Raw genomic sequence first — 20,672 nt, 5'->3', positions numbered from 1 at the left:
TGGGGGCCACCTGCTTGGATGACTTCAAAAGAGAATCAGTCAAATTCACAGAGGGTAATGCTAATGGCGACTAGCAACAACAGCTATGAACTACCTCCCCTGTATGCCTTCTATTGAGACTCACAAGGGGGAGAGTTGCAGATGCATTCAGGTCCTGCTGGAGGGCTTCCCATGGAGACACCTGGTTGGCCACTGTGAGAACAGGATGCTGGACCAGATGGGCCATTGGCCCCACCCAGCAGGGTCCTCCTTATGTTCCTATGAAGGAGAATCAACTGGCGGAAACCAGGGTGAATAGTTGTCAAGGCAGGTCAACAGAAGGGCCTTGCTTTCTTTGCCTCTCACCCAAATTGTGGTAGCAGCTGTTTGGAGTCCAAGAGGGAAGGAACTGGATGGCAGCCAGGCTAGGCAGAACAATATAAACAGCCTTATTCTCCCCCTGCCTCTGCTACACTCTAGAACGACTGGCCATTGAAAGCTCGTGAGAAGATGGGTGGTAGTTTTTCTGTGTTACATGATGACAGAGACATGTTGTCAGAGCTGCCCAAGGTCCCAACTCACAAAGGACCAACGCTGCTTCGTTGTTAAGTCCAAAAGTCTCTATTGAAGTTCAGTTTCACTTCCAGAGCCGCAGCGCGCAGCTCTACGTCTCAACTGTCAGACCGCTGATGCTCCGTCTGAGTCTCCTCCCCCCAGACACCAATTTAAGACTCTAGCCTTACTCCACCACTTCCTCTGTTCCTTCCGCCTCTGGTTCCGCCTGGCCGTTGGGGTCTCGCCCTTTCTAGACTCTTCTGACGCTGAGTCCCCTGAGCCTTCCCCCTCCCTCCGGCGGGCTTTAGGAGCTGGTTCCCCATCCGGGTCTCCTGCTGTTCCCCGTGCCTGTACATTTGAACTTGGCGCGCGCGCCCAGCCGGTAACTTTTCTCCTGACCGTTTCACTGCTGCTGCTGTCACTGCTTCCCCCTCTGGGGGGGTTAGCTGCAACTGACCTCCCCTCCGTTGGAGGCGTGGTCAGCCCTGACTCACTCTCTCTCCCCGCTGGAGGAGACGCTGGCCCTGACACATGTGACTCTTCCCCCCACTACGCTCTGGTGGGAAACTGGTCCCGATCCCCCACTGCTGCTTTGGGGTTCCCCTCTGTCTCCTTGTTTCTGGTGCGTCCCCCCTGGGATCCCCCTTGCCCTGACCATCGGCGCCCCCTTCTGGGAATCTTCTGATTCGCTGGAGAAGCTCATGGAATCTCTCGGGCCACTGTCATACTCCCCTACGCTGCCCTCGGATTCTTCCCCTTCGCTCTCCATCTCCTCTCTCCCCATTGCTCCTGCTCCTGAGTCCCTGACACATGTTGAAGACACAGGCTGAACTGGTGTGGGTTTGTGGTGGTTGCACCAATGCTCGCCTGCATGCCTGCTTTGCAAGACGATGCAACCCACACATCTTCATGAATGTATCACGCTTTCACTTCACCACAAGCACAACTAAACCCAAACATGCTCGGCCCACATTCCTACTACTAAGGTGTATCGTTGGCCCTAAAGCTGGGAAGGATGAAGAGCAAAACGAAGCATCCAGCTGAGCAGTTCTATCTCTGTGCAGTAGGGGGCACCAACAGACCGCCAGCAACTCCTTTGCATTCTGCTTTGAACAAGGCTCTTCCATTTCTTGTGCATGTTCTCAGCAGGAGTGTGCAACAGCACACATCGTTTTTGTGAGAGCGCTGCCGATCTGCTACATTTACCAAGTGGGCATGTCAAGGCTGTGACTGGCAAGGAGAGATCTGTGGGCAATCATACAGTCTAATTCCAGGCAGCCACTTTTCCTACCCCTGGCTGCAAGCAGGAGGAACCACTCTGTACCTGGCGGCTAAGTTTTTTAGCCTGGGGAGGGCGCAAACACTGTGGTGCCAGCCCCTGAGAAATTTGGCTGGGAAGAGCCTGATCTCCCAGGATGACTAAACTGGTTGCTGCTGTGTTGGGTCATGCCCACAGAGCCACTGTTTCTGCTCTTTGTCTGACACGACAGCGCAGGGGCAGAAATGTTCGTGCTCTTGCAAGCACAATAGGCAGCCAGCTGTGAGGACTGCAGAACCCACACTGGTGTCACAATCCCCTTTATCTGCTCTGCAGATGGGCAGGAAACAAGGGCTGCCTGAATCCCACTCCCCTCTGCGCTGGCTGTGAGAGCAATCGGGAGGGCTACCCAAGCGAGTGTCATCAAGCCCGCAAGTAACCAGCAGGTGGAAGCGCCGCAATTTCTGTATGCAAAAAGATTCCCGAGATTGCTTGCGTCTCGCCACCCGCCAGCTCTCTGGTCACATTACTGCAGACCAGTATCTCTTGCATTCAGCTGCTCTGAATCCCCTTTAATCCCCAGACAAAGCCGACGCGTGCAGTTCTGCAAGTCCGACAATAGGAACCGCAGATTTAGAAAAATTGCCCTTTGTGAAAGAGGCGTCTGGTGCATAAGCCTTTCGAAAAACACAGAAAGCTTAGCAGCCTTTCGTTGTGTAAATCAGTCTAGGGCTTGAGCAAAGAGAATTAAGGCAAGAGCGGTTGTGTGCTGGGGGCAGCTAACACCCACCCCACCCGCCCGCCAAGAGATCTCCAGTTTTTATATGCTTATGATGTTTGTTTTCCCAAGAAAACACCAAGAGGTAGGTCATTTGCACGCCCAAGGGGGACTTCAAGATGGCACACTTTTCAAAACAGTCTCTGCAAAGACCTGAAACTCATTTGGGTCACCTGGCTGCTCTTGATGCTTATTGGAGCTGCACGGGTTGCTAGGAGGTCCCTGAGCAGCTGCTCCAGAAGAAACATGGAATGGCTGCTGCATTGCTATCAGCAGATGCTTTCAGGTAGTCATCAATGCTTCCTGGACATTGGGCATCCCTTTAGATTATGCTGCTTAACAGTGCAAGCCTATGCATTTCTACTCAGAAGTTAGACCCAGCTCAGCGAGGCTTCCTTCAAGCTCAGCGTACATAGGATTGCCGCCTAAGCCATGCAAATAGCTATGGTACTCACACCCAATGAAAGCAGAGCTTAGCTAAAGATACTGGTTAAAAAAAAAAATTAGTTCCATTGGTTCCCAGAAAGAAAAACAAAACAACCTCCCCTTCTTGGTGACTTTTGGCATTCCTTTCCCCTCAGATGTTGTCTTATTCATCTATTGTTTTCAGTGGTTTCATCACACGGCATATTGGATAGGCTACCATAAGTAACATCATCCTGTTTAAGAAACGGTCGCCGATTGGGATGGCTTTCTTATGTGACCAACATAGAAGGAACAGCAGCCAGAAGAGGAAATGGTGTTGAATGAGACTCAAGACGGGAAGACTTACCTGTGTGACATCCATGATCCCCCTGCCATGACATTTTAGCTCAAAATCAAAGGGGGAAATCGGGGACCAAGGAGGGGCTTGGGATGTGGTGAGAAGAGGTGATTGGGGTAGCCCAAGCAAGATGGGACCGTTCAGTCTGCCTTGGGACTATTGCAAGTTTGTCCAGGAGCTCAGCTGTGGTGGGGTTCTCTGCAGAGTCCCAAGCCTCTTCTGGAGGAAAGGTCATGGGTCAGATGGGATCCTGACACATATATACCGTGAAAGGCACATATTTAAGGCTGACCTTTAAAATGCATGCACTTTAGTGGCATTTAGGTCCCTGGCAAAGATCTGTTCCTTTTTGCCTGGGCTTTTAATGATGAGAGATTAATGAGCAATTCTGTTTTATGCTGTCCCCCGCTGCGCAGGGTTTTATGATCCTGTGCTTGGGATTTTTCATCTATCTTATACGTTAATTGTTTTGCCTTTTTATGACACCATCGCTGTACGTGACGAGTTGCAAGCTGCCTTGGGGACCACGTAGTCATAGCACAGGTTAAGAATGTTTCTTAAAAGTAAAAATAAAATAGAATTTTACCCATGCATAACTCTTACTAACTGTTCATTTTCACTAGATGTTTGCTGCACTTTTGCTGTTGGAACCACCACTGGATGTGCCCTATCTCTGGAAGCTTGGCCCTCTTCCCTGGGGTGCTTTGATTTCGAACCCAATTTCACCAGCCCTGGGAGACCTATAACAGCAGTTCCATGCCTGCCTAGGGAACCAGTGGTAACAAGAGAATGAGATGGTTTCAAACGCTTTTTACTAACCTATTGCCATCTGGCTATTTTGGACTAAAACTCCCATCAGCCCCATTTGACACACCTGTGCCAGCTAGGGATGATGGGCACTGTAGTCCAAAATAGCCAGAGGGGATCAGGTTAGGAAAGCCTGGTCTGGATTATCACTTCAGTTTTCCAGCTGAAGAAATGGCTGGAATCTCGTTGTCCTCTCCTCCGGGAATTAAGCAGACAATGAATGAGTGACAAACCCAATGTAAGAACTAGACAATCTGTGCTCAAGGGCTATGGTTTTGGTGTTGTTGTTTTTTAAAAGCAAGATGAACAAGTATTTGTCTACTCAAAAAATTAGATACCTACCAGTTAGCTTCTCTGCAATTGGTTTGAACTCCTCAGGACTGATGTACAGGTCATTGTTCGTATCCAGGGACGCAAACAGGAAAAGACCTTCGTTTCCCAAAGATTTCAGGGCTGTCTCCTGTTTGGGAAATAAGAGAGGTGTTGATATGCACAAGTTACAATGCAAGCCTAACCATGTCTGCTCATAAGTAAGTCCTGCTGAATTCAATGGATCTTACTGCCAGGTAATTGGAATCAGGCGTACAGCCTGAAATAATAATACGTACATTTATTTACATGGCTCTGTGCAGAATTAAAATAAGAACTTCTACCCTGGGGGCGGGGCAGGAGGCATATAATTTGAAACAATGAATATAAACTATACAATAAAATTAATAGTTTAGCATACATAATTCAGAAGCTATTCAAATTAAATTAATTCAATTTAAATTAAAATATTTCAATTTAACTTATAACCTGAGCTTAGACCACAAATCTGCTCTGGCACCTGTGAAACTACCCGATATCTCTTATATGTCTTTTGGGAGGCAGGAGAATGCTTCACTGGATATATTAAGTGGGCTGAGGTTCCAAACAGAGGAGATGCAAGAAGTCAGTGATCAGATCTCACAAGTTTGCTTTTAACTTTAAAGGTTGGAGGAGGGTGCCCCCCAATTTTGAACAGAACAGATGTTGCTGGACACTAGTTCCCATCAGCCCCAGCCAGCACTGCTAAGAGTCATGGATGATGGGAGCTGGAATCCAGAAACATCTTGAGGGTGCCACACTGTCTACTCCTGGATTTTTATTTTATTTTTTTTAAGAGAAGGACAAGTTTGGATTTGATATCCCGCTTTATCACTACCCGAAGGAGTCTCAAAGCGGCTAACATTCTCCTTTCCCTTCCTCTCCCACAACAGACACTCTGTGAGGTGAGTGGGGCTGAGAGACTTCAAAGAAGTGTGACTGGCCCAAGGTCACCCAGCAACTGCATGTGGAGGAGCGGAGATGCGAACCCGGTTCCCCAGATTACAAGACTACCGCTCTTAACCACTACACCACACTGGCTCTCTACTCCTGGATTAACTGGAAACAATTCAAGGACAGGCAAGAGCTGAGAGTTGGTGGAGTGGTTCTGCTTCCCTTCTCTCTCTCCAGAGAAAAGGTCTAGATAGGGGACTTCCGGTTAGCGCCAGCGCTTAATGGCGGACCTCACCCGGAGCTCCGGGAGAGGTCTACTTCGTAGGTTCGGGTCCTGTCAGCTACGGCGGAGCGGGGACCCTTAAAAATCACAGGCGCGTTGCCTGTGAACCGGAGACTCGGCGGGCACCTTTGCGCCCCCCCGACGCTGTGAAATAGCCTTTTTAAAGGCTGCGGATCAGCGGAGGGGGTGAGAAGCGGTGCTGAGAGTCGTTCTTACCCAGCCTGCGAGGAGAAGCCGCGTCGCCATTAGCGGAGAGCGCTGATTTCTTCCGGCGAAATTGGACTAAAAAACAACTATCCGTGAGTAGGATTGACCGCTAAAATATAATTGGATATCAAAATTAAAGAAATTGGGCACCGAGACGGACAAGCACTAAAAAGGAAGTCTGCTTTCCGTTCTGTAGCAAGATCAAAGCGAAAGGCATTCCAGCTGTAACTGCTTGAGAGGAAATTTGTGGGAGCTAAGAAATTCATCACCAAAGCAAAGAACTCCCTCCCCGAAGGGCAGAAGGGGGGGAAGAAGATTTTAAAGTGTTTTTCTGCCAATTTTAAAGAATTGAGTCAAATACCGCTGTTCTTATACCTGGGATCGGACGCTCGGAGGAAAGGAACCGGCTAAAGATTGTTGCTATAAGAAGGTTAAAAAGTATCTTTAATTGACTTGGGTTACTCTCAACTTGAAATATTTACTTTGTTGCACTGCAAAGCTACTTACAGGACACTATTGATTTTAGACCCCACAGAAAGAGAAAATAACAATTGGAAGGGATTAGGAAAGTTTTGTTTACTTTTAGGAGAGTGTGGGTTTACTTGGAGAAGTAAAAATTGACTCTGCGCCCTCTGGTGGATCTACAAATTGTTACAGCAACGAGTGAAATCTATGAGAACTTTTGTTTGACGGCTCAAGAGTCTGGGAATGACCTTGACTAAAAGACTTTGTTATGGCAGATGGTAAAGAGAAAGAGGATTTACAGGAAACAACTTTGAGATCTGGCAAACAATATAAAATTGACTCTTTTATGCAGAGAAGGGCTTCAGTATCAGGAGCCTCTGGAATTACAGCTGTTCCAAAGGCAAGAGTGAAAACAATGTCTACAGAAGAATCATTTGCCAAGGTATTGGAGAAGATAAATGACTCTCTGGAGGAACTTAAAAAACAAGGTGCAGAAACTAAAGCACAAGTTGCTGAAACTAAAGTACAAGTTGCTGAAACAAATAAGAAAATTGAAGAAATCTCTGGGAAAATTGACTCAAATACAAAAAGTATAACTGACCTTGGGAATAAAGTGAATTCAAATACAGAAGCAATTGGGCAAATATTGCAAGAATCATCTACAACAAGAAAAATAGCTGAGGAAGCCAAAGAAATTGCAACTGCTGCGGAGGCAAAGTTTCCACCAGTGTTTAAGAAACTAGATGAATATGAACTGGCACTTTCTATGCAGGACATGCAACGCAAGGAGAGAAATCTAAGGATCAGACTTGTGCCGGAAAAGGAAGAAGATAACCTGGTGGACTATTTGACTAAAGAATTTTCTGACTTTTGGAAGCAGGAGCTGGGCAAAGAAGAATTTAAGATAGAAAGTGCTTTCAGATTGGGAGCAAGGCAGAGGAAGAATCGACCCAGAGATTGTCTTATAATTTTAAGATCAAAGGAGGAGCGAGATAAAATATTGAACCTGCATTATCAAACAACCCTTCGAATCGAAGACTTTTATATCGAGATCTTCAAAGACATCCCTAAGAGTATCTTGGACGCAAGAGGACATTACAAGGACCTGGTGATACTGCTGAGAAAGAACTACATACCATTCAGGTGGGAGTTCCCCCAAGGCCTGTCTTTTAAATACAAGGGAAAGAAGAGAAGAATAAAGACCGTGAGTGATAAAGACAAGTTTATGGGAGAACACGAAGAAGACCTACAGAAAGAGACTTATTCAGGACAAGGGCATCCTTCATTAGATACCGAAAAGGAATTACCGACAAACGAGGAACAAAAATTGGGAGCTGTAGGAGGAAAGAGCAAGTAACCCCATCATGGCCCTGCAACTTCTAACTTGGAATTGTAACGGTTTGAACATCCCTAGAAGGAGAAAAAATATATTTCATGCTTTGAAGAAAGATCAATTAGACTTAATTTGTTTACAAGAGACCCATGTGACAAGAGCTCATAGAAAGTTACTAGTAAATAAGAAATTGGGACAAGAATTTATATCTTCAGACAGAGTAAAAAAGAGAGGAGTGGTGATTTATGCAAAGGAGAAGCTCCAACCGAAACAAATCTTTAAAGATGACCAAGGAAGATATTTGGCAATTGAAATTCAATTTCAAGGAGAGAAGTATTTGATAGTGGGAATTTATGCACCAAATGAAGGGAAAGCTGAATTTTTTAAGAAGTTGCATGAGATTTTGATGGACCACATGGATTGTAAACTAATCATGATGGGAGACATGAATGGAGTAGTTTCAACAAATATGGACAAAGCACAAAGACAGGTAGTAACAAAAGATGGAAGACTACCAAAGACTTTTTTTGAAATGACTGACAATATGGACTTGATTGACATATGGAGAACAAAACACCCACTAGAAAGAGAGGGAACCTTCTTTTCTGAAGCCAAAATGACATGGACAAGGATCGACCAAATTTGGGTAACTAGCAGTATGGCGCAAAACATAAAGAGAGTGGAAATCTGCCCAAAAACTTTCTCCGACCACAATGCAGTGAAGATGGTGATGAGGCAAACAACAACTGGCTCCTTCAGATGGAGAATGAATGACACCTTATTTAGAGATGAGGAGATTTGTAAGAAGGCCCAAAAAACCTTGACAGACTATTTTGAAATTAATCTAAGGACTAAAGTAGAAAAAAGAATAATATGGGACGCAAGCAAAGCCGTGATGAGAGGGTTCTTGATACAACAAAATACATTAAAGAAAAGGAAACAAAATGAGAGGAAGGAAAAAATTCTGGAAAAAATAAAAGAAGGGGAAAGGAAACTAAGATCGAAGCCAAAATCACAAGAGATCTTAAGAGAAATCAAACTATATCAAACACAATATATGGAACTGACGAATCAAGAACTAGAGTGGAAAATTAAGCAAATGAGACAAAAGACTTTTGAATCGGCTGATAAATGTGGCAAGCTATTGGCTTGGCAAATAAAGAAGAGACAAAAACTCAACACGGTAACAAATTTAGAAGTGGAAGGAAAGAACATAAGCAACCCAGCGGAAATTAGGAATTGTTTTCAGAACTACTTTAGACAACTCTACACACAAGGGCCGCAAAAACAAACAGATATACAACAATTCCTCGAGAAAAATGGGCTGAAAGAGATCTCACAGGAAAGTAAGACAATTTTGAATCAGGAAATATCAGCACAGGAAATAGAAGATGCCATTCAAAACATGACGTTGGGCAAATCACCTGGACCGGATGGACTGACTTCCAAATATTATAAAGTCTTAAAGGCAGGGCTTATACAACCTTTGAAGGAAGTCTGCAATGAGATCATGGAGGGGAGGAAGGCACCCGATACGTGGAGAGAGGCCTATATTACACTTATACCAAAGACAGAGACTGAAAAGACTCAACTTAAGAACTACCGACCCATCTCGTTACTAAATGTGGATTACAAAATCTTTGCTGATGTTTTAGCAAGGAGATTGAAAAGAGTTTTGATGGAGGAGATTCATGGGGACCAAGCGGGCTTTCTCCCGAAAAGGCACTTGTCGGATAATGTAAGGAATATAATTGACATTTTGGAGAAGTTGGAAGTGAACATAAACACTAAGGCAGTTTTGATATTTGTGGACGCCGAGAAAGCCTTTGACAACATTTCTTGGAGTTTTATGTTGAAGAACCTCCGGGGGATGGGGGTAGGCCAAGGGTTTGAGAATGGTATAGGTGCAATATACTCTGAACAGAAAGCTAAACTAATTGTAAATAATGTGGTCACAGAAGAATTCAAGATTGAAAAAGGGACACGCCAGGGGTGCCCTATCTCCCCATTACTTTTTATATCGGTCCTGGAGGTTTTGCTTAATATGATCAGGAGGGACCAGTTGGTTAAGGGGATCCAGGTCGGAGCTAAACAATACAAACTGAGAGCATTTGCAGATGACCTAGTACTTACATTGCAAGAGCCAGAAGTTAGTACGAAAAGAGTTTTGGAAATAATCCAAGAGTTTGGTCAATTGGCAGGATTTAAATTGAATAAGTCAAAAACAAAGGTATTGGAGAAAAATCTAACACAGGTGGAAAAAGAAAGGTTTCAGAATGAGACAGGGTTGACTGTGGTTAAAAAAGTGAAATATTTGGGTATAAACATGACAGCTAAGAATGTGAATTTATTTAAAGATAATTATGAAAAAACTTGGACAGAAGTGAAAAAAGACTTGGAGATTTGGTCAAATTTAAAGCTTTCCTTGTTAGGTCGAATTGCAGTCATAAAGATGAATGTATTGCCAAGAATGTTGTTTTTGTTTCAAGCACTGCAAATAATGGACAAAATGGATTGTTTCAAGAAGTGGCAGAAAGATATATCTAAATTTGTCTGGCAGGGCAAAAAGCCCAGAATTAAATTTAAGATATTAACGGACTCAAAGGAAAGAGGAGGGTTTGCCCTGCCAGACTTTAAACTTTACTATGAAGCGGCAGCTTTCTGCTGGCTGAAAGAATGGCTGCTTCTTGAAAACACAGACATTTTGGATTTGGAAGGTTTTAATAACATTTTTGGGTGGCATGCATACTTGTGGTATGACAAGGTTAAAGCACATAAAAGTTTTAAAAATCATATTGTCAGAAAAGCACTATTAAATGTTTGGGTCAGATACAAAGATTTGCTGGAAAATAAAACTCCAAGGTGGCTGTCGCCAATGGAGGCTAAGGCAGTTAAAAAGTTAAATATGGAGTCCAAGTGGCCAAGATATTGGGAAATTTTGGAAAAGGAGGGGGACAAAATGAGATTGCAGAGTTTTGAGAAACTAAAAGGGAAGGTGAGAGATTGGCTGCATTATCATCAAATAAATGAAGCGTTCAAATTGGATAGCAAAATTGGCTTCCAGGTGGAAAAATCAAAATTGGAGACAGAATTGCTAGAACCCAGTACTAAGAATTTGTCAAAAATGTACAACTTGCTGCTGAAATGGAATACAGAAGATGAAACGGTTAAATCAGCTATGATTAAATGGGCTCAGGACATTGGTCATAATATTTTGTTTGCTGACTGGGAAAAGTTGTGGACCACCGGGATGAAATTTACGGCATGTAATGCCTTGAGAGAAAATATTATGAAAATGATCTATAGGTGGTACATAACCCCAGTCAAGCTTGCAAAGATTTACCATTTGCCTGACAATAAATGTTGGAAATGTAAAGAAAAGGAAGGTACATTTTTTCACCTTTGGTGGACGTGCCCAAAGATTAAGGCATTCTGGGAAATGATCTATAATGAACTTAAAAAGGTATTTAAATATACTTTCACCAAGAAACCAGAGGCCTTTCTCTTGGGTATTGTCGGCCAAGGGGTGTTAAAGAAGGATATAACTTTTTTCATGTATGCTACAACAGCAGCTAGAATACTCATCGCGAAGTACTGGAAGACGCAAGATCTACCCACACTGGAAGAATGGCAGATGAAGGTGATAGACTACATGGGTTTGGCAGAAATGACGAGCAGAATCCGAAACCAGGGAAGAGAAACAGCGCAAGAAGAGTGGAAAAAATTCAAGGACTATTTAAAGAAATATTATAAAGTTAATGAAAGTTAGAATGATGTTGGATTAGAAAGTAAATGGTTACTATTAGTAATGGTTAAGACAAGGAGAATAAGGAAGATTAGTCTAAACTTTAACTAAAATAAGGGAAGATTTGCTGAACAATTGATAAGAATTTGGAATACAGAAATGGGAGGTATGAGGAAGTCGGGGAAGGAAGGTATAAGAAATTAGGATACGAAATGGTACATGTTTTTTGTTTCGTTTTGTTTTTGTATGTCTATGTATGTCGTGTTTACATGGAAAAACTTTTGAATAAAAATATTTAAAAAAAAAAAAAAAAAAAGAAAAGAAAAGGTCTAGATAGGGCCTTGGTTGAATCCAACAGAGACTTCCTTACATTCTTCACTGCTTAGTTAGACTCTCTTTAGAGTATGGATTGGTCTCCCTGCATGGTTGGGACCCAAACTGGCACACATGAATCGCATTTGATTTTGCAAGAAGAAAAATATGAAAGTCTTTTCTTTCTTTTTCCTTAAGGAAAACCTACCTAAATAATCCACACCCCGTTTGTTAGTCAAGGAGCATCCCTGCCATGGAAATCACATCAGACTCACCCGAACTGTCAGGGAATTGTCCACAGGTAGCTGGCAGACCTGCAGATATTTTTGTTTGGCTCAGCGCTGGCCAGTGAACCGTGGAGCTTGATCTGCACTCCTCTGATAGCATGGACTTATATAACCAACCCCATGCATGAACCGTAAAGGTTACAGTCACATTTCACGTTCCAAAATGCACCAGGAAGCAGCTCCAAATCCAAATTAAGGCTATGGACACACTGTGAATGCAGAAAGTGCAGTAGTTTGGGTGGATATTGAGACCACTTCAGGCTACTTGGGTTTCCAAGTGGCGCTGACAGCAGAGTGGCAATAAAACATGATTGTCTAAAGTCACAGAACTGAGGGAGTTGGGAGCAGCTGAAGCATGTGAAGATGCATGCGAACTGAAGTAACAGTGAAGCCAGCAATCCAGGAATCCCAGCCTTACATGTTTCAGTGCTGCCAGCCAAGCTCTCAGAGGAAGAGGAGTACCCAGAGAGCCTTAAATTCCAGAGTAGGGGTAGGGGGAACCTTTCCCAGTTCAAGGGTTGCATTCCCTTCTGGGCAGCCTTCCAGTGGGTAGGCCAAATGCAAAAATGGGTGAAGCACTGACTGTAAATTTTACTTTGTACAGTAGGTTGGTTTTTACACTCACACACCAATCTCTAGCCTCCATCCAGGCAAGCACTAGGTGCTTTGGATTACAACCATTTTGGATTACAACCATGTCAAACCCGGAAGTGCGTGTCCCTTTTTTGGATTACAACCCATTTTTTTGGGATTACAACCAATTTTTTGGGGGGGAGACCCCATTGGCGAAAGCACACCTTAGGTTTACAACCGGACCTCCGGAATGGATTATGGTTGTAAACCAAGGTACCACTGTATTGCAATCCAAGGACACATTCCTGCAAAGGCAAAAACACTCCAAACAGGTGCAAAACAGGTCTGGGGAGAGTCTTAAAGGTCAGGTGGTGAGGCCTGGAAGGTTGCATTCGGCCCCTAGTGCTGAGGTCCCCCAACCTCATTCTAGAAGGAACCCTGCAATGACGCAAGGCGAGGTGGTGCCATTAAAGGAGGTGGGTTGATTTCGCACCTGGGCCACAGTCCCTCAATTCACTAGGCCTTGTGCCCCATGTCAATGAGAGTGTGTACCTGGAAGCTGCTATTTGGAGTTTCTGCTGCAGCAAAACCTCTAAGGGCAGCCCTCCTAGCTTCTTCACTCTTTGAACAGCAAATCAAGATATGCTAAGGCAAGAAAGGCATCACCAATAAGAAGGTGCTGTTAATTGTATTTAGACTGCTGCCACTTTATTTTCAGTGAACTGCTTTGAGCACAATGCACGTGTAGGAAACCTAATATATAAATGAACTGGTTGTGACTAGAGGAACATGGTGAGCTACCATTGCAAGTCAGACAATTAACTCAGTATAGTCCATACTGAGTAGTAGCAGCTCTCCAGAGTTTCACAGAGGAGTCTATTCGGAGATGATGGGGATTCTGCATGCTAAGCAGGTGCTCTACCACTGAGCTATGCTCTTTTCTCGTAAAATCCTGGAAAACCTCCTGCACAGGAAGGTTTGTGATTAGCCAGACTCATTGGTCTATCTTGCTCTGAGGGTTTCTGACTGGGGCCCTTCCTGGAGATAAATCTGGGTTCTTTTGCACTGTATACAAAAGAAGTTCTCCTCAGAGTAGACCTATTGAAAACAATGGACCCATGTTAGTCATGTCTATTTATTTCAATGGGTTTACTCTGTGTAGCACTAGCATCAGATGCAACCCATGGGCTCTACCAATGAGCTTCCTCAACGACGAAGTATCTTCCATACCAAAACATTTCTTAATTCTTGAACTCAAGAAATCCAAGCTATACACTGACTTGGGCAAAGTGAAGATGATTTGCATTCCCTGGGTCAGAAAAGGTGGAGAGTTTTAAGCACTGGGAAACATTCCTTCCCAACTCACCAAAAGCCTGGTGTAACCCTCTAACAGCCCATCCCAGCTTCTTAGCGTTGAGCAGGACAAAATCCCTTACATCTAACATTCAGCTGGGCGGATTTCATTCAGAAATTTCTACTACACAATCCACATTGACAGAAATGGGAGAGGTCATGTCATGCACTCCTAAAACACGGGGAGGCTGTAAAGTATTAAATAATAGTCACAGCTAACTTTCTTGCTCCAGCTTCCATAAGCCAGATCAGGGCGAAGTTCTCATTGCACTCTTTCAAGCTAAGCTCACTCCTATTGCAGTGACGCAAAATTTTGCTTCATTTGGTCTGTTTTAAGGATATTAGAGACCCAGGCCAATCCCTTATACAAAGCAAATGGGAGAGACTGCCAAAACCAGCAAGCCCATTTCTAGGCTGATGAGGCACAGCCTTGGGTGGATTCATACAAGTTGCATTTCCGTTGGCTACTCTGCTCTCTTCCCTGCAGCCAAGGAGTCTTCTCCTCCCTGTGCAACGAGTCTCCTTCTCTCCGCAGTTCAAGCTGCAGTGATTCTGTGCTGCCTGTGACACCATTAGTGTTCCCACAGCTCCCAAACCCGTTTATTTTCCATCTGCCGCCTGCCAGCCTAAAAGGATGCTAATGCTGCCTGGAAGGTGCTGCTCTTGTCAATTACCGTCAGGAAAGCACTCAAGTGTCTTGTAGGGCAGATCCAGGGCTGCACCAAGCAGACAAAAAGCAAAGACAAGCTGGCAAGGGACACAAAGCCTGGATTCAGAAGAAGCTGGAAGCCCAAGCTGGAGCTGAAAGCCTAGCAGAGGGCCCAGACGCCACTAGGTACCAGGGGCGAGGACATCTCTGGCAGTGGGTCAAGGCTATTGTCAGGTGCACTTCATGGTCAGTGGTGATGTGTAGAAATATATAAAATTATGCATCACATGGAGAAAGTAGATAGAAAGAAGGGGTTGTTTTCCCCCTCTCTCTCTTCTAACACTAGATCTCATAGACATCCAATGTTGGAAGATTCAGGACAGACAAAAGGAAGACTTCTTCAAGCAGCCCATAGTTAAAGGATGCAATATACTCCCACAAGGAGCAATGATGGCCACCAATGTGGGTGGCTTTAAAAGATTAGACAAATTCATGGAGGAGAAGACTATCAAAGGCTCCTAGCCATGATGACTATACTCTGCCTATGCAGTTGTAGGCACTGGCAGCAATACTTCTGAATACCAATGGCTGGAAAAAGCTGGAGGGTAGAGTGTTCTTGTGTCCAGGTCCCACAGGCATCTGGTTGGCCACTGTGAGAACATGATATTGGTCCAGACTGGGCTTTGACCTGATCCAGCAGGGCTCTTCTTATTGTTAGAATTCCTGCTCCATGATTGCAGTCATAGGATTGTTGTCTTTCACATGACAGTATATGTTTTGACTCCACAGAGTGGGAAGTGACGGAAACAGGATGTTTGTGTTACTGTGTTCAGTGAAGTGGGACTATTGTCCTTTGTTTTTTCCCTCTTTGCTGTCTGATGCTAGAGAGAGAGTGAGCCATGTAGCAGTGCTCTCTGTGTGTTTATATGTAAATAAAGTAGATTAGCCAAAATGCTGAGTTGCTGAGGTCTGTTACGCAAGTTGCGCAAACTCTGCGGATCCCTAAGTGTGCCGGTGTCGGTTGGCATCGGTCGCTGTGATGTTCGGGCAGAAGAAAGCTTTTGAAGCTCCCAAACGATCGACCAGGAGGGAGAGAACATGCCAGTTGGGCAAGTGTCTCTGTCAGGGTCCTACTTGAGTGCAGGCTGAACTCCTGACACTTATGTATGTTATGTTCTTATGATAGTGGCAGGGAGGAGATGGGCCCACTCTCTGAGGAAAAGGGTCATAGAATCATAGAATTGTAGAGTTGGAAGGGACCCTGAGGATCATTTAGTCCAACCCCCTGAAATGCAGGAATATGCAGCTGTCTATACAGGGATTGAACTTGCAACCTTGATATTATCAGCACCACACTCTAACCTACTGAGCATCTTGCCAAAGGGACCGCCCAAAACCTAGAGCTGGCCTTGATACCACATTACTTCTGCTCATAAGGAGGAAACAAAAGAAAAGCATGGGAAAGGAAGCCTGGAGCTGAGAGAAACACCCTCTCTCTTCTCCCAGACTGCACTGCCAAACATCAAAGAATATAGCAGCTCTTGCAGAAGCTGAAAATCTCTATTCTCCTCTGTAAGTACATTTCTTGCTCTGGCGGCTATTCTCCCTACTGACAGAGCAAGTGGCCACACTCTCTGGATTCATCTATATGGAAAATACATTGGCTTATTTATAACAGCATCACGGTCTCCTGCAAATAATCCTGGGATTTATCATTTGATAAAGATCCCAAGCACCCTCTCAGAACTCCCTAAGAGTTTGTGGGGATCAGCCAGAGGGAGACTGATAAAAACAGTTTACATTTGTAATACAGGCATGCCCAATATGATGGATATGGAAGGAGAAAACTTGACTTCTCAGCTTGCACATAGACAAACAGGACAGCAATTAGGGTATTAATCCGGCCTTGATCACAGTCTACAAAAAAGCTTGCTAGGTGTACCTCATTCAAAGTAATGAGGAAAAGAACCACCAGTAATGTTTCCCTGTTCACTTAAAAACAGTGCTTATCTGTCAAGAAGAATTATGGGATATCCTCACTCAGGAAGAGCTCTGTAGCACCAGACTAAGAGCCCATCTAGTGAAGCATTCAGTTCCCACAGTGACCATCCCAGATGTCTATGGGAAGCCCTTGTGCAGGACACGAGCACCATAGCCCTCTCTCACTGTCATTCCTCAGTAACTCATATTCTGGCTGCATACACACCATACATTTAAAGCACTTCGGAAGCACCCGCCCACCCACCCAAAAAGAATCCTGTTAACTGTAGTTTATGCAAAAGAGCAGCATTTTCAAGCATCCTTCAGTTCCCATGATTTTTGTAGCGTGTGCACACGTTAAATGTGCTTTGAAGTATGGTGTGCACACAGTCTCAGAGGCATGCCGCCTCTGGCATTGGAGATCATAGAATTGTGGAGTTGGAAGGGTCTCCAAGGGTCATCTAGTCCAACCCTCTGCAATGCAGGAATCTCAACTGAAGCATCCATGACAGATGGCCATCCAACCCCTGCTTAAAAACCTCCAAAGGACTTTTGTTTTCCTCAAATTCCTGTGCAGCGCCTGGCACTTCCCACTTGGAAATACTTAAATCTAGTTCTGCATCACACACCAGATACTCTAGGAAGCCCACAACCATGACAAGACAGCCCCCGCCCCAACAACTGGCATTCAGATATATAACGCCTACAAACACAGACGTTTTTAGGTAGCTAATAGCCACAACAGACCTTTCATGAACATATCACACACACACACACACACACCCCTTAACATCATCTAAGCCTGTAACCATCATCACATCTTGTGGCAACAAATCCCATAATTTAACTATGTACCACAGAGGCAGATATTGTGGTGCACCCCATATTATGTTAAGGTGCTACTGGTGTGTGATGCAGAACTAGATTTAAGTATTTCCAAGTGGGAAGTGCCAGTGCTACTGGAAGGAATTTTTTTATTTTGTTCCCATATTATGTTGTTCGACTACAACTCCCATCAGCTCCTACCAGCCCCCATATCGGATGTCTTGGGTTGGTGGGAGTTGTAGTTCAACATCTGGATTGTACGGGGTGAATAAATTTGTGCCTGTGAATCTCCCACCATTGTGCTTCATTGGATGACTAGTGTTAGGGAAGATGCGCAATGACGGCGATCCCATCCCTGTGGCTAATTGCCTACATTCATTAAATGCTACACGAAGTATATTTACAGTGCAAGCGTATGCACGTCTACACAGAAGTGAGCCCCGTGGGATTCAAGCGGACTTGCTCCCAAGCACACGCGCGCACGATTGCAAACCTCAGGCTACCAGCCTATTCACTGGTATATCCCGCTGAAAAATCCCACACGGGACTTGGGAGAGGACGGTACTGTGAAGTTGCAATGCGATCACACTTTACTTGGAAGACATGAGGCTTCCTTTCTGAACAGGCAGCTCTGGGGCTGCACTAGACACAGATTGCAAAACAAAAAGGCTCCCCAAATGCAAAACAAAAGGCACCCCAAAATGCCTTTTTTTGCCCGCCAACTTCTGAGCCGCACGAGACCAGCCCCGACCCTGCTTATTCTTCCCTTCGCTGCCCCCCAAGCAGCCCCGACTTCCAGCATCCCTCCCCGCAGGCGCCTCGCAAAGATTTCTCCGTCCCCCGCGGCGAGGCTCCCTCCGCCAGTACCTGCCGCCGGGCCACCTCCGAGTCCCGATAGTACTTCGCGGCCAGCAGGGCCGCCACCAGCGCCAAGGCCAGGCCCAGCCGGGGCAAACGCGGCGGAGGAAGGCGCCGGGAACTCCCGCCGCCGGCCTCGCGCTCGGCCTCGCCGGGCGCTGTTTCTGGCGGAGCGCGGGGCGGCAAGGCCTCGGGGGGCCTGGGGCGCCCCTCTTCTCCCCCGGCCATCACCCGCCGCCACGGCCGCTTCCGAGGCCCCGTTTTCCTGGCTCGCTCCCGCCTCGCGTAGCCTCGCCTGGCTGAGGAGGCGCCAGAGAGGCAGAGCCGCGGCCCGCTCGGCCCACAGACTGCAATGCCTCCCTGGCGTGCGTTGTTGCCTCGCTGCTTCTCCGAATAATAATAATAATAATAATAGCAATGTTGGTTTATGGAGAGTTAAAGGGGCTCCAGGTGAAACCGTCCTCCCACATAGATGTACTAATACAAGGGGGCGGGGGGAATTATTATTATTACAGTACTGTACTTCTATTAATGGATATGCATAGCAAACGTGCGTAGGTCCGTCTGCCCAGCAGTGTTACTTCCTATTATTCCTCTGTCAATACCACGCCTTGTGTGTGGGCCGTTTTGGCAACCCAAGGATCCCCGCTTGGAGAATTATAAGGTTGCTGTCAGTATGTATGGTGCATAGGACTGTAATGCAATCGTATGCACGTCTGCTACTCGGAAGTAAGCCTTACTGATGCTCAAGGGGGCTTACTCCCAAGTACGTGTGCATAGCAAGGGCTTGCAACCTTTTTGGCCCCAATGAAGGGAGAAGGTGGGAGATAGGGTTTTTTTTATTTATTTAAAAAACTAAATAAAAAATCAAAAAAATACAACTTTTCAGTAGTTCGCTAAAGCAGCACAGTGGGAAGGGCCTGTGAAGGGGGTATTTAGATTATTTTTTAGTAAAGACTGACTCCTACTGGTCAGAGCGGAGTATTATTTGGTGTGCATTTGCTTCAGAGAAAAAACACTTAAGGCCCCTGCAGACTGGTATTTTCTGGTAGCTGTTTTTATGCAGCATGTTCTTGATACAACAATAGTCCATTAATAGTGGATTTACACTGGGCCATCTACACATCATTTGACTTTATTAGTTTGTTCTGCAATGCTCCCCCAGTTCTACCACAACATTGTTCTCTGGAGGGTCTATAGAGCAACAAAAGCATATAGCGCAGCAAAAGCATAACATTTTTGGTGTGTAACAACTGGGAGGCTTAAAATTGGAAGTGAAGCAGTGTGACAGGCCCACAACTTTTGTAGGCGCAAACAGTATGAAAAGTGGGATTGCATGTGACCACCCTAATATCATAATTGACACACATTGTCAATGAAGGCACAATACAAAGGATGTCTGGAGAGGCCCTTAATCAGCTAAATGTCCCTATGTGATAGGGTTGCCATATTTCAAGGGGCTATATTGCTGAAAATCCAGGATGAACTGCTGCTTTCCGGAATTTCCCCCCGGACGTCACTTCTGCTATTGAAAATCCAGACGTAAGGCAACCCCACTGTGTGAGAATATAAGAAGAGCCCTGCTGGAACAGGCCAAAAACCCATCTGGTCCAGCATCCTGCTTTCACAGTAGCCATGCAGATGCCTATGGGAAGCATGCAAGCAGGAGATGAGTAACATCTGGAAGACACCATGTTGGCTAGTCCTGGACTAAGGGATGAACCAAGGCTCTATGCTGGCTACCCCTGCTTAGTCTAACCAACCTCACAAGATTGTTGTGAGGGCCTTTATATGTCCCCCTGATGGTTAGGATTTACTATTCAGCAGTCTGTGGGTGGCACAATTAACATAGGTCTCATTTAAAACCAACTCTTAGATCTTTAGGATTAAAAGGTACATTGGTGGTCATCTAGTCTAACCCCATAAATGCTGTGAAGCAAAGTTCTGCAAGGATCTCTGCCCTATTCTTTTCCACACATGCAGAAGCAGCCATCGCTTCTTTATTCCAGAATCCTGGGAGTGTAACCTGACAGCTATAGCGCCTGCAATCATGCTTTCCACCAGGAATGGGGAACCTGTGGCTCTCTAGATGTTGGTGGACTGCAACTTCTATCATTCCTGACCATTGGCCATGCTGCAGGAGCTGTTGGGAGCTTCTGGAAGGTCATGGGTTCCCCATCCCTGCTTTATACATGGAAGTTCCCAGGTTCAGTCCCTGGCATCTGCAGGTAGGACAAAGAGAGACCCCCTGTCCGAAACCCTGGAGAGCTGCTGCCAGTCAGTGTAAGCAATCTTGAGCTAGAGGGCCCAGTGGTCTAACTGTAGAAGGCAGCTTCTTGTGGTTATATTTAATTACACAGGAGGCTCTTGAACATGACTGCTGCTGACACTGATCTGAAAGGGTTGTTTCCAGCCAGCCT

The 20,672-nt window shown here is 45.2% G+C and overlaps 1 protein-coding gene across 2 annotated transcripts in view; it reads right to left on the bottom strand.

Annotated features, from left to right (window-relative positions):
- The window catches only part of SELENON (selenoprotein N), a 35,817-nt gene extending 17,207 nt beyond the window's left edge, over positions 1–18,610 (bottom strand). The window contains exons 1-2 of one of the 2 annotated variants that reach the window (XR_014551123.1): positions 18,262–18,610; positions 4,483–4,600 (exon numbers count right to left, since the gene is read on the bottom strand). Coding sequence is in view for 1 of the 2 variants with exons in the window: in XM_083625544.1 (XP_083481670.1) it covers positions 4,483–4,600; positions 18,262–18,480 (337 nt within the window). In the remaining variant the exon portion in view is untranslated. The remainder of the gene's footprint in view (positions 1–4,482; positions 4,601–18,261) is intronic. The other variant, XM_083625544.1, reaches the window with a different exon arrangement.
- Between the last annotated feature and the right edge of the window lie 2,062 nt (positions 18,611–20,672).

This window comes from Podarcis filfolensis, assembly GCF_964270895.1.
Source record: "Podarcis filfolensis genome assembly, chromosome: 8".
In the NCBI taxonomy this organism is placed as follows: Eukaryota; Metazoa; Chordata; class Lepidosauria; order Squamata; family Lacertidae; genus Podarcis; species Podarcis filfolensis.
This window is presented reverse-complemented; position numbering and strand designations above follow the sequence as displayed.